The sequence below is a fragment of the Suricata suricatta genome, chromosome 7 (assembly GCF_006229205.1).
Source record: "Suricata suricatta isolate VVHF042 chromosome 7, meerkat_22Aug2017_6uvM2_HiC, whole genome shotgun sequence".
In the NCBI taxonomy this organism is placed as follows: Eukaryota; Metazoa; Chordata; class Mammalia; order Carnivora; family Herpestidae; genus Suricata; species Suricata suricatta.
This window is the reverse complement of record NC_043706.1, coordinates 60,677,834-60,691,985: the sequence shown is the minus strand read 5'-3', so window position 1 is coordinate 60,691,985 and position 14,152 is coordinate 60,677,834. Positions and strand designations below refer to the sequence as shown.

Genomic DNA, 14,152 nt, shown 5'->3' with positions numbered 1-14,152 from the left:
ATTAATAAATTTAAGATCATGCTTAAATTTAGGTTTACAGCCATTATAAAAGCAATACATTTGCAACCACCTAAGGTTAATAACTAATTAATCTTCACAGCATTTTTATGGGTCACATAAGATTAATGATGGCTTGAGGGACGTGCTTACATGCCTTCTTTCTTTTCTATGCCCTGAAAACCTGCAGTGTACGCTCCACAGATACATATTCACAGCCTCCACCCAAGCCAATGTGCTGTTGTTGCTTAGAAGAGATTTATTGGATAGAAAGATAAGTGAAGAAAGAAGAATCAAATATATAATCTAACAGTAGTAGATTAATCAATGCCTATCAAATTGGCCCAAGTAATTACCAAAATAAAACACCTTGATTTTATTACTTTATGATGACATTTGCATTATTATGACATCTAAGTAGTATATTTAACTGGCACCTCGTCACTCTCAAAGTAACTGCCATAAGGACATTTTAAGATGAGATAACTTCATGCAATTAGCCATAATAAAATAGGAAATAAACTCTAAAGATATCCTGTTGAACACTGTATCTATAGTCAGTAATAATATACTGGGCACTTAAAAATGTGTTAAGAGGATAGATCTCATGTTAAATGTTCTTTCTGGAACAAGTGAAAGAAAATAAAACAAAAAAAAATAAAATAGATATGAATGTTGTAGAATATATACACATATGATCAATTACTGACATTCTTTCCCTTTCCCCAAACAATATTGAATTATATGAAAACTGAAGAAGAAAAATTATAACTTTTAAAATTTGATGATAATATTAAATGTTTCCAAAACTGATAAATGGAAATACTAAACTGATAATATTTCATATTATATTACATTTTAATAGCCATTTCTATACAAAGCAATTTGTTACTGGAATATATAACATCCCTAAATCTGCTAGAAAAAAATAACATGGATTTTTGAGATAGGTTCTTGTGATGGAGATGTAAATATTTCCAGGTATTCTTAAAATCTGTATAATAATACCCTTAAAATTTGTTCTAGGGATGTCTGGGTGGCTCAGTCAGTTATGTCTCTGACTCTTGATTTTGGCTCAGGTCATGATCTCATAGTTCGTGGGATTGAGCCCCACATGGAGCTCCATGCTGACAGCATGGGGCCTGCTTAAGATTCTCTCTCCCTCTCCCTCCACCCCTCCTCTGCTTTCACTCTTTTTTCTCTCAAAATAAATAGAATAATATTTTTTAAAAGTTCTGTTCTAGGGGTGCCTGGGTGGCTCAGTTGGTTAAGCGTCTGGCCTCGGCTCAGGTCATGATCTCAGTTTATGGGTTTGAGCCCCGCGTCAGGCTCTGTGCTGACAGCTAGCTCAGAGCCTGGAGCCTGCTTTAGATTCTCTATCTCCCTCTCTCTCTGACCCTCCCCTGCTAGTGCTGTCTCTCTCTGTCTCTCAAAAATAAAAAATAATAATTAAAAAATAAGTTCTGTTCTAATATATATAATTTGGCTATATTGTATGATTTAAAGAATTCAGTAACTGTGAACCTATCAGGCTTTTCTTCTCATCTTAAGAATGTCAGACTTAATGGCTTACCTCACATTTTTGGTATGGCAAACTACAACTGAGGAAATACAGTGATGACATAAGACTTAAGTGTAACAGTCATTCAATCTCAAATTAACAGCTGGACAACTTTTTAATTACGTCACTTTTCCTTACATGGGAAAGTTCTTATCTACAGAATGATAGGATGGCCCAAATGAAAACCCAAGGGATGCATGAACAGTCATTCACTATAGTTTAATGGAATTGGGAAGTAATCCTCCTGAAACATTCAGAGATTAGAAGCTTCTAAGTATGAGAGTTCTAAACATAGTTTTTAGAGCCACAGATTTTAACTGGTTTTGAGAGCTTGGAGAGGTCCCAAAGAAGAGCAATAAAAATGAAAGATGGGTTAGAAAACCTGCCCTTATGAGGGAAAGACTGAAAATCTGCCTTGTGTGGGATGCTAAAGGAAGTTTATCCTTTATGAAGGAAGGGGGTAGCATGGAGTCCCATGGCCCATCATGGCTGGATGACAGAAGACAACACATCCCAGTTTCTTGATCAAGGAAAGAGAGAAGTGCGGTTTTTCCTTGCACCTTGTCTCTCCAGCAGGTTCCAGAAGGCAAGACTGGACCCACATTCGTTCACCATTGTAATCTGAGAGCCTAGTAGAGTCCACAGCAAGCTCAATAAATGCTTGTTAAATAAAAGGATGAGCTCTACACTACCACCTATTCATTACAGTGACTTATTGAATGCTTCCTTTTATTCACCCATTGGCAGAAGAGAAACATTTCAGGAACCTCTAATACTTACGTAGTAAGCTACTTTTATTTGTAATTGCTACAAGCTTTTAGTTGAGAAAGAAAAAACTTAATGAGAAAATTTTTAAATGATAATGTCTAAGGCTACCAAAGATACTAAGTATTATACAGAATAGAAGGATAAAACAATGATGAAACATAATTAGAAGTATATATCAAGATCTCTAAAAATGAACTAGTAATTCCCCTGAGAAAAATCAGTCTTATGGAAATAATTCTAAACACAGAGAAAAATAACCTTCCTGGAAGTTGTGATGTTATTTGTTATGATAAAATCTGAAAGTAATGTAAAGGTCCATGTAGAAAAGACATGTGCACAGGGTGAATCATTCAACACTACCACAGACAAGGTATAAATCAAGCTACAATATACAAAACAGCTTTCCCCATATTTAAGGTTATTTCCAAGGGAACTGTTAAGGTTCAGAGCACTTGAATAACTCCTAAAAAACACTACCCATCTTCCAAATATATAATTTGGTGTTTCCTCCTTGTGGAGGATTATTATGTTTATAAAAACATAAAATGCAAATGAGAATAGCTCCTACAAGCTCTTTTTTTTTTTCGCCACGTAAAGCTGTGAAAAGAAATAGCCTTTGCTTCCAGAGAGTAACCATCAATTTAATGAAAGAGAGAGTCAGAAGATCCCTCTTCACTGGAGATTTATTTATTTGTAACAATAGCTAAGGGGACCATATTTGCCAATTATGCCACTGTGTCTAGCTATACGATTCAAACTCATAAAATCTTATTAATCTGTGTTGATAATTTTTTCACACACAGCCTCATTTACCCTCATTTTTAGGAAATGGTTCAGTTGCAAAAGATATCAGCTCACAGGAATCATCCCAAATCAGAAAGACAACAGACTGAAAACACACATAAGCACTCCTTTCTCCCCTTTTGGGTAATGGATCACGGAATTCTAATCGGCTGAACCTAATATGCCCTCAGAATCCTTCACAACACAGCATTCCAGATAGCCACTAGCTACCAATCATGGAACCTCAAAGATAAGGCTTTTTACCATTTTTGAAATCACTAAATCAGAGTAATTCACTTCCCTGCTACATTTGAAATCAAATAATTGACTGCTGGCCCTTCAGGATCAACAGTATGTGGAAATTCAACATTTATCAATTCTTCTAAAATATTCAAACACTAAGACATTTTTATTTAGTTATTTGAGATGCTTTTATTTAAAACATGTTTCTATAGAAACAACTAATGAAAGAACTGTATTTTACCAAGAAAATATGGTGCTCTGTAGTATATGCATGTTTTGTGTATATTCTCTTTCAAAACTTTATCATGTTGCCCTGATACTTGTCAAAACACAATTTAAAGATAATCAGAGCATGATTGTCTGGGATATAACTCTCAATATGTACAGAAATAATGAATTATTTCTTTTGCACAACCAAGGATACTTGTTGTAAATGCAAGAAGCCAAGGAAAAGAATCTTTTAATACCCACAAATACTTTCATTTGCTATCCTGAGGAACACTGAGTAAATGGACATAAATTTAAAATAAAACCAAATACATAAAGTCTCTCAGATGTTCCATGAGCATGTGTCACCATTAAGTATACAATGTTTATTCGAAGGGCCCCTGCAAAAGTGGCCCTTGGGATTCCTACATTAAGCCAGGCTCAAGGCACTGATGTGCCCAGTAAGTATCTGACCAACACATTCATTAAATCTCTCCCCTCATGAATCTCACCTGGAAAATGACAGAACTATAAAAATAATCTCAGGCACAGAGAGAATCCTGATTTTCCACATAAAAATAGCACCTGCCTTTTCCCATGCTGATTCTGCAAGGCAGCTTATTTACCAATACATAAATAGCTGCAACTTTACTCCAGTCTCATTGAAAAATCAAAATGGAATCATGCAAGAGAAGCATCCTAGCATACTTGGCTCAGTGAGTGAAATGTAAATGGAGATGAGCCAAGCTACTTGACACTCGCTAGTTAGCTTAACCAGATCCCCTCCAGTTTCCTGTAGTGGAGGTACCAGGGTTCTGCTCTGCAGAGCCAGGGAATTTACTTATATTGATAGCCCAGGGATCACACAATGATTTAGAGCTAAAGGTTGGAAAATAAATGTCAAGTTGTGGCTAATGTTTATTATCAAGCATATCAAAGGGGAATAGCACTGCCTAAATGTGGCAGCAAATTTTCCAATGTAACTACTTGAAATTAGCTACATCTTCTTATATACAGTTCCAATGAATTTTGAAAAGTTTTCACTGCAATCCTTTAGCCACCTGGACAGAATTAGAGGAATTTAAATTGTCAGGAAGAAGGCAGGAGAAAAAATGCAACTTAATTTTTATAACAGAATTTATTGCTTTTCTTAAATTCTTTAACTAAGGTTATATACTACTAGTTTAAAATCATAAATATGATACATAATAAATAAATATAAACATATATAATAAATATATATAATCATACAACATATATAAACAGTCAATTGCATATTGACTTTTCTTTAGTGGATATGAATAACCAAACATGGAGCTGCTGTTCTTTGCAGATTGAATGCCTGCACGCGAAGCCACCTAAAAGTCCCCTGTAACACTAGTCATATCTGCTGAAGTGCGTCTCCTGATGATCACCCGTTATATCCCCCAATATCAGATTACTCTCTTCCTTAACACTCTTATTTCTTACCAATTAATGAGCAGTTTACTTTTAAGGAACCATGTCATTAAACTAAAATCATCTAACGAATCACAAAATAGAAGGTTTTAACTTTTCTCAGGGAAATAGTGAGCTAGGGACCTAGTTTACACAGAGCATCAGAAGACAGGCAACAAGATAATTAATGCTATCTCCCTTTAAGAATTCAAATACTAAGATTCTCAACAACCTCGTCTGGTAGCTTAAATTTTAGGCTACTCATCAAGAAGTGAAAACATCCATATATGTTTTCACACAGAAACATCTGTGTTGTATATTAAACCAGAGGTTTAATGCTATTTTCACTGCAGTGCATTCATAAACTGGAATGTTCATCTTGGACTCAAAGACTAAATATCATGACCATTTATGCTATATCTGCCTTCCTGATGACTCAGACTTCCTGAATTACTATGTATCCATCCTCCAACTACATGTAGATCATATGGGGAAGTTTTATGGCCCTGCATAGTTGCTGACCAACTGTCAATATTTAAATGGCACATAATATCATTTTTTAAATATCAGGTTTATCAGTAGAAAGAGAATAATAAAGATAAGAAAGGAAAAGTTTGGTAAATCAATTCTGAAATGAAATGTGTTATCAAGACCATCTTATAATGATGTTATCATCATATTATGTACTCTACACCTTATATAAGAAGAATACCTAAAGGCTAGGTTCTTTTGTTTTAATTTATCATGAAGCATAGTAAATGCAGAAATGGTTATAACAAATATCACTCTTTTGTCTAGAAATCTATATCGCATCTTCTGTTTTTAAGTTCACATTTTGAAATTTAACTTTGGTTATACCTACTTTAAAAATAAATAATTCTTCTTCAAAATGGATTAAATTACTATTCTACAAAGACTATGCCTCTATCTGTATCTGTATCTGTATCTGTATGCCTGTATCTGTATGGATGAATGGCATTTATACCATAGAATAAGATCAGATTTCAAAGATTATTGAAAACAACAAATATACAAACAGCCCACTTAACATAGCATTCAAGTGAGTATGGCACCATTGAGAAGATTTTTTTTTATCTTTTAAACAAATTATTTGAAATTTTCTTAGAAAATAGTTTGTGTAGTATTATTAAAATGTGAAGAAATATTATTTTACTTACATGGTATCTCGAATAAGAAATTCACTTCCCAATTTGAAACAGGTTTTTTCACCTTCACAAAATACACGTCTCAGAGAAAAGCTCTCTCCTAGGTCAAAACCTATAAAATGTAACAAATTATTTAATCCAGCAGTTTTGTTAAATTTAGGAAACTCACAGAGATAATGATTTTTAAATATGATTTTTTGTCACCCTTATCTATAGACTGATTTATTTCAAACAAAACCCTGTTGTATGGTCTCAGCAAAATTTGATTTCATTTTTGTCCTTCTAGGATATAGGAGGATAAAATATGTTGCAAAAGACTCAAATATTAATTTTCTTTGACTTAGGAATTATCTTAAGAATATAATCAGAGCAGCTCATTATAGCAGTTCTGATGTCTAAGGACAGAAAATTAGTTAACTAAAAAGTATTCAGCCATTTAATTAATATTCAAGCAGTCCTGTTTTTTTAAAACAATCATGCCTTAGAAGAATATATACTTTGATTTCAAATTCAAAATATGTATTATGATTATGTATGTGTGTGTGAGAGAGAGGGAGGTAGGGAGTCAAGACAGAGGAAAAGAAGACAGAGAAAGGAAGATAAGAATGTTATAACAAAATAGGTTTCACGGCTATATTTGGGTAGTGAGATCTTTTTTTAATAAATGTTCTTTTCTTTTTTTTAAATTTCTATAATGGATACAACTTCTATAATTTCAAATAACTTCTTTTTCTCCAAGAAATTGAGCTGTTGTTAGTTAATACTTTTTAATTTCTTATACTGATGTTACCAACCTAAATTACAATATCAAAGAATCACTTGTGATGTACTCCACATGTGTTGATAATTTTACACAAAATGCTTCTTTGCAAAGGATTAGAATGCTTACCTGAAACTTCAAGTTTATCTCTGTTGCTCTGTGTAAACTGATGTCCCTCTGTTCTCAGTACAGGACACTGTTTTTCTATAAAAAAAAAAAGTTGAAGATTTGCACTGCATTTTTTATCAGTTTTTAAAAATAAGTTTGAATCAGACAATACAACTAGAAACTTAAGGTAAAATGAAAATAATAAACAATTTTGTTAAAATTCTATAGATTGAGGATAAGAATATTACCCACCTCAGAGAATTGTGAGGAGTTTCTGAGGATTACATGTGCCTGGTACAGAGTGAATGCTTGTGTTAGCTATCATTACTACTACTACTACTACTACTACTACTACTACTACTACTGCTACTGCTACTATTTCTTTCTAATTATCATTATACATTTTGGACATTAGGAAATTATCTAGCTTTAAAATCATTAAAATATCATATTCAAAATTATTCTAATATTAAAACAAATGAACTGCTATTATATTTTAACACAAATTTGATTCAAATATTCTTGTCAGGTGATACTAAACTTGAGAGAAGGGGACTGCCATGGACTGAATGCATCCCCCCAAAATGCATATGTTGAAACTTTGATCCCCAATGTGATAGTATTTGGAGGTGGAGCCTTTGGGAGGTAATTAGGTTTGGATGAGGTCATACAGGTGGAGCTCTCATGATGGGACTGGCATCCTTAGAAGAGGATGGAGATACAGAAGATCCTCCTTTGTCTCCACAATATAGGGAAACCAGGAAGAGGGCCTTCACCAGCATCTGGCCATGTTGAAACCCTGACCTCAAGTTTCTCAGCCTCCAGAACTGTGTGAAATTAATGTCTATTCTTCTAACCATCCAACCCAGGGCATTCGTACAACACTTTGAAATGGCTAAAGCAGCAACACAGATGGAAGTTACAAAGCAAAGACATCTGCCATACAAAAGTGGCCTGTACTTCTAAAAATTGGATAAAATCATTGAGAAAGTATTATGTGCTAATGCACCTAATGAAACTTAAAAAAATAAAGATAAAATTAGTCTCTTACAGCGAATGCATATATTCAATACTACCACAACACCTTAATAGAGTAATGTATATTCATGCAAATTTTTGTTGTCTGGAATATGCTTAAATCTAATTCCGTCTAGTTTCTATGAAGGTTACAGTCAATTCTGACAAAAACGCAACAAATTTTTAGAATACGCCAAAGTAACTATATAATTAGATAGATAGTCTAAAAATAATCAATTAACTATTATGGCATCACACAATCACATTCTTAATTCTCCGGTCTAAAAGTATGGTTGAGTGTAATGACCTAAAAGTCATTAATACAGAAAGGGAGATAAACTGCTTAAAACTAAATTGAGCACTTGCTTTCTGGAAAATGGAAAGTACCGAATCTCAAGTTCAACTGCTCAGCTCCTCAGCCCTTCATTTAACAAATGTATCATGAACTCCAGAGATGGTGACTAATATTTATCTAACTAGAAGAATGAATCAGATTCTAAATAGTGTTCACTTAATCAGATGTAAAAGTTGCAATACACACACATGAAATTGTAGTACTGAATAATCTTGGAGATTACTTAGATACTTCGGAAATTCCTATCTCAGATATCTTAACAAGGTTGGAGGTCTGAAATGGTAGTAAAACTGGACACAATTTTTATAAAATTTGAGTCATTTTTATAAAAACCAAGCATTTCCTCAAGATCTCTGCAGTGAAAGCTAGAGAATATTGCTGAGGGAGATTTAAGTCCTAAATGATGGAAGGGTTAAACCAAGTATTTACACTGTAAGATTCAAAATTGCTAAGATGTCAATTCTCAGTTTTAGCTCTAGTATCAGTATAATGCCAAAGGGTTTTGTGTGTGTGTGTGTGTGTGTGTGTGTGTGTGTGTGTGAGTGTATGTGTGTGTATGTGTATGAAACTGATAAGCTAATTCTCAAATTTATATGGAATTGCAAGAAAACTATAATATTTAAGACAAAATTAAAGAATAAGCTGGAAAACTTACACCATCAGACACCAGAAATTTTTATAATGTGGTATTGGGACACATATAGAGAGATCAAGGGAAAGAATAGAGTCCAAAACAAACCCGTGCACATGTGGTCTTCTTATTTACCAGAAAGGTGCCAGTGTAATTCAGTGGGAAAAGGATTGTTTTTCCAATAAATGTTTCTGGGTCAATTGGATCTCCATACAGAAAAACTAAACCTTGATCCTTACCTCACACCATGCAGAGAAATTAGAGATGATATTAGACCTAACCATGAAATGTAAAACAATAAAAGGCTACAGAAAGACAAACGATCTTCATGAATTTGTAGTAAAGATTTCTTAAAGGGACACCAAAAGCACCAACTAAAAGGTTGATAAATTGGAATTCATTAAAATTAAAGTACTTATTAATCAAAGGACAACATTAAAGGAGTGAAAAGGAGCCACAGACTATTGCAATATGTATACCCAGTAACATATCATAACCAGAATAAACAAGAACCCTCAGAAATAAAGAAGAAAAAGACTGAAACTCTATTTTGAAAATGCAAAAAAATCTAAGCATTTCACAGAAGTGAAGATAGATCCAAGTTCCCAACCAACATGTGAGAAGGTCAACATCATTTGTAATATAGGAAATGCAAAGTAGGATCACAATGACATACCATTAAATGGCCAAAAATTAAAGAACTGACAGCATCAAGTTTTGATGATAATGTGGAGAAAAAGGACTCCTCCACATTGTTTGTGAGAGTGGAAACCAATGCAACCAGTTTAGAAAACTGGCAGCATTCATTGAAGCTAAATACACATGAACTCTATGACTTGGAAATTCAATGGCCCAAGATAAATGAGCATAAAAAATGAGTATAAACATCCATTTAGAAGAGGATATTCATTTGTGGCATTACTCATAATAAGATAAAAATGGAAACAGCCCAAATGTTCACTGACAAGGAAATAAATGAACAAATTGTGGTGTATACAATAAAAAATTGTACAGCAATAAAAAAAGAACAAATTTCTAACACATGCAACAACTTGAGTACATCTCACAGATACATTATTAAGTAAAAAGAATACCATTCCCAAAAGAATATAGACTGTATAATCTCATTTATATGAAGTTCAAAAGACTGTACAACTAATATACGTCAGAGTACTCATTACTTTGGTGAGATATATCACCTGAAAGCAGATGGAGGGAAGTCTTCTGGGGTTCTGGAAATGTTCTATAATTTGGTCTGAGTGGTAGTTACACAGATGTATAAATGTATATGTAATAATTCACTGCATTGTAGGGTGTCTGGCTGGCTCCATTGGTTGAGCATCTGACTTCAGCTCAGGTTATGAACTCGCAGTTTGTGGATTCAAGCCCCGTGTTGGGCTCTGTGCTGACAGCCCAGAGCCTGGAGCCTGCTTCGGATTCTGTGTCTCCTTCTATCTCTCTGCTCCTCCCCAACTTGTGCTCTGTCTTTCCCTGTCTCTCAAAAATAAATAAATATAAAATTTTTTAAATAAAAAAAGTCACTGGACTGTGTATCTAAGATTTATTGACCCTTAGTATGTGTAGTACCTCATCAACATGAGGAAAACAAATGTCTCTAGGAAAAGAAGCTAAAAATGATTCTTGCAAAATAAAACAAAACTGGAATTCTAATCAAATTTTCTTAATGACTTTGGATGACTATATGACTGTAGTTAATGAGATTAACTTTAAATTATCCACAATGTATGTAGGGAAAGCCCACAGATGATTGACAAAACAAATCTCAAGATAGCAGAAAGAGAGTTTCTACTATGACACTTTCATCTTAAGGGGTCTGCTGGACTATCACCAACTTGGAAACAGTACATGTCTGTCTTACATTCTTCCAAAGACTTAATAAACATATGATAATGTCAAAGTAATAAACCTGTCACTTTGAAATGAATGGAATTCAACAGTTCCAGCAATATTCATGAAAGTAATTCTCCATTATAATCTTTAGTTTATAAAAATCAAATACTTCATATATTTAGAATATGTTCTTTATGGAAAATATGAAGGAAACAAAGGAACACTAAATGTTAATTATTTGGGGGTCAGATTCAACACACCATCATCTGAATGCATGTGTCTTACGAATGGCAAAGCAGTGGATGTGACTATCCCAAGTTGGCTGTATTATTTTCTAAAAATATTGACACATATATTTTAAAATAAAGTAAAGCACACTTTTTGAGTGAATGTGCACACACCTTAAAGAACAACTAGTAAGATCCAAATATCATCCCAACAGGCAGACAGAGGAGAATCATTGCAGCAGTGTCACTACAAAGGCTCTCTGGAGTGTTCCAAAAGTAATTACCACTAAAATTTCACCACAAAACATGCACTACTTGGGGACCCTTAAGCAACAGACCTTTTGAAAACCAAACACAAAGGTTTTTGACAAATTCATGCTAAGATATTGTTAATGATTATCAGACTCACCTCCCTCCTGACCTGGCTTGAAGGACCTGGGTAGCTCACAGGGTTGGAAAGATACCTATATCTAGGTCTGATATGAGTATATTATCTAGATTTTATCTTGATTATGTAACAAAAAAATACATAGTTTTTTAAAAATATTTTGCTCTTCTCTCTCTCTCTAAAAATTTGAATCCTGAAGACCTAAGAACAAATTCATGAGAAGTTAGACAATTTTGCCCCATATAACCTAGTGACCCAATGGCAAAGTTGAAATAAAACCCATTTCCTAAGAAGTCGGACAACCCTTTTTCTCTATATTGAACACTGCTTCTTAAAACCACATTCTAAACAAAGTAAGAGTATTTATGATACTCCATTCTTTGGTAGAAACACATTTTGTTCATGCTTTCAGTTTCAAGGGTGCTTTTAAAAATCCCTTGTTCCCTTAACCTCTAAATCCTTATACTGTGTTCCTACCTGCTGGCTGAGCTTTCTATTATACTGCTAAGTGTTCTAGTTGAGGTTAGTTCACATGTTTTTGAAACATACATTTCCTATCATTGTTCCAGTGTTTGTCTTCAATACCCATTCATACAAAAGTCTTTAGTTTAACATAGTATTCACTGAAGACATGTTTAGTTCCTGCTTTTTCACTTTTTTTTTTCTTACTATTCACTGAAGGCATGTTGAATTACTTCTTTATCCTCTCAAACAACTAAGAAGCCTAGACTGGCTAAAATCTATTCTTTTAAGTTTTCTTTCTTTTTCAGCTGCTTTAATACCTAAAAGACTTGCGTTGCTGATGCTCAAACTGAAAACAGACCAGTCACTCTCTGTGGCCACAGAGGCCTCTGGCCTTTGGGAAAAGCCAGAAGGTGAGCTTATTACTTGTACACTACAAAGACAAAAAGAAGACTCAACATTGGACACATCATGAAAAATAAATATAAACACATTCTACTACACTTCTTACAATGTGTTGAGGATTCTTAATATTAAGGTATTCATGTGCTGCCTTATTGATGACAAAGAAAGAAAATATATAATTTGTCTAAAGGAAATATAATTTGTTTTTTAACTTTGCTAAAGTGCACATTTCCACACATTTGTACTTAAATAACAATGTATTTAAGACACAATATGGCATCACAATATTCACTTAAGTGTCAATTATAGAAGTCTTTAGGGAAGACATGCTACTCAAAGATATACTTTCAGAAGCCTACCTGTCCATGTTTCTGGGAAGAGTCCTCTAGGGCAAGGGTCGACCATTTCCCAAGAGGTCTCATAGGGCAGTAATTATTGCTTTGGTGAATTTACTGGAGCCCAAGGTCTAGCCTTTGACTTTGCCAAGTTAGAAATCAGATTTTGGTAACACACAGAGCACAGATCCATTTCTCAGCAGCAAATGTGCCTTTACCTTCTCCTCCTCATTCACCTGATTACATTCTCCTGGTCTTTCTTCTTATTTATACCATATGTCAAGCATGCCCCTGCCTTGGGACCCTGGTCATGCTGCTTTCCAGGTGTTCACGTACCTCAGTCTCTCACAAACTTCATGTCCCTCCTTAAATGTCCCTTCATGAAGGCAGCCTTTCCTGCCTACCCTATACATATTGAACAACCTCTCCTCCCTTCATATCACATAAGATTGCCAAATATAGAAGGAAAACAAAACAGGAGGCCAATTAAACTTGAATGTCAGATATTAACAGATATTTTTAGTATAAGAATGCTCCATGCAATGTTTGGAATATACTTATACTAAAAAAAAAAATTCATTATTTATCTGAACTTCAGACTTAACGGGGTGTCCTATATTTTATCTGGCAACCCTACTCACATGCTAATACTCAATGAGGCCAAGTATGATGGTAGCTTGGATTAAACAGGTGACAGTTAAGATGGGGAAAAAAGGGAAGGAATCGGGGATGCAAAAATTAACATTACTTGATAAAGGAGTGAATGTAGGGAGGAAGGAGAGTTGGTTAGCTTAGCTGTCTGGGTAGAAGTTTACATTTCTGTAAATGAATCCTCCTAGAGGAAGAAAAGATTTGTCAAGGAATAAATTAATCTATAGTGGAAGAGAGAAGGAGTTAGAAATGTTAAGTTGGGGGCATCCAACACTTGATTTTGGCTCAGTTCATGATCTTGAAGTTTATGAGTTCAAACCGTGCACTATCAGCATGGAACCTGATTGGGAGTCAGCCTCTCTCTCTCTCTCTCTCTCTCTGCCCCCCCCCTCTCTCTCTCTTTCTCTCTCCCCCTCCCTCCCTCTCCCTCTCTCTCTCTCTCTCTGTCTCTCTCTCTCCCTCTCCCTCTCCCTCTCTCTCTCTGTCTGTCTGTCTCCACTCCCCTGCTTGTCCACGCTCTTTCTCTCTCTCTCAAAATAAATAAATGAACTTTAAAAAAAGAAATATTCAGTTGGAGGTGCCATTAAGAAATTCAAATTGTTAAACCATTGATGGATAGTTAGAAATACAGGCATGTAACTCAAAGCAGAGGTCCAGTGTATGAAGTGAACTTGGGAGTGATTGAATATAAATCACATTTAAAGCCATGTGGACAGATGAGATTACACATGGAATGAGCTGAGAAGAGAAGATGGGAAAGGACTGCCTCCTGAGAAATGGCAACATTTCTCTCATCCATT

General features: G+C 34.6%; 1 protein-coding gene across 1 annotated transcript in view; it reads right to left on the bottom strand.

The window, feature by feature from the left end:
- COL19A1 (collagen type XIX alpha 1 chain) overlaps positions 1 to 14,152 on the bottom strand; it is a 309,028-nt gene that overhangs the window by 276,332 nt on the left and 18,544 nt on the right. Inside the window, exons 3-4 of the mRNA XM_029943181.1 lie at positions 7,052 to 7,126; positions 6,175 to 6,274 (exon numbers count right to left, since the gene is read on the bottom strand). Coding sequence (XP_029799041.1) covers positions 6,175 to 6,274; positions 7,052 to 7,126 — 175 coding nt within the window. The remainder of the gene's footprint in view (positions 1 to 6,174; positions 6,275 to 7,051; positions 7,127 to 14,152) is intronic.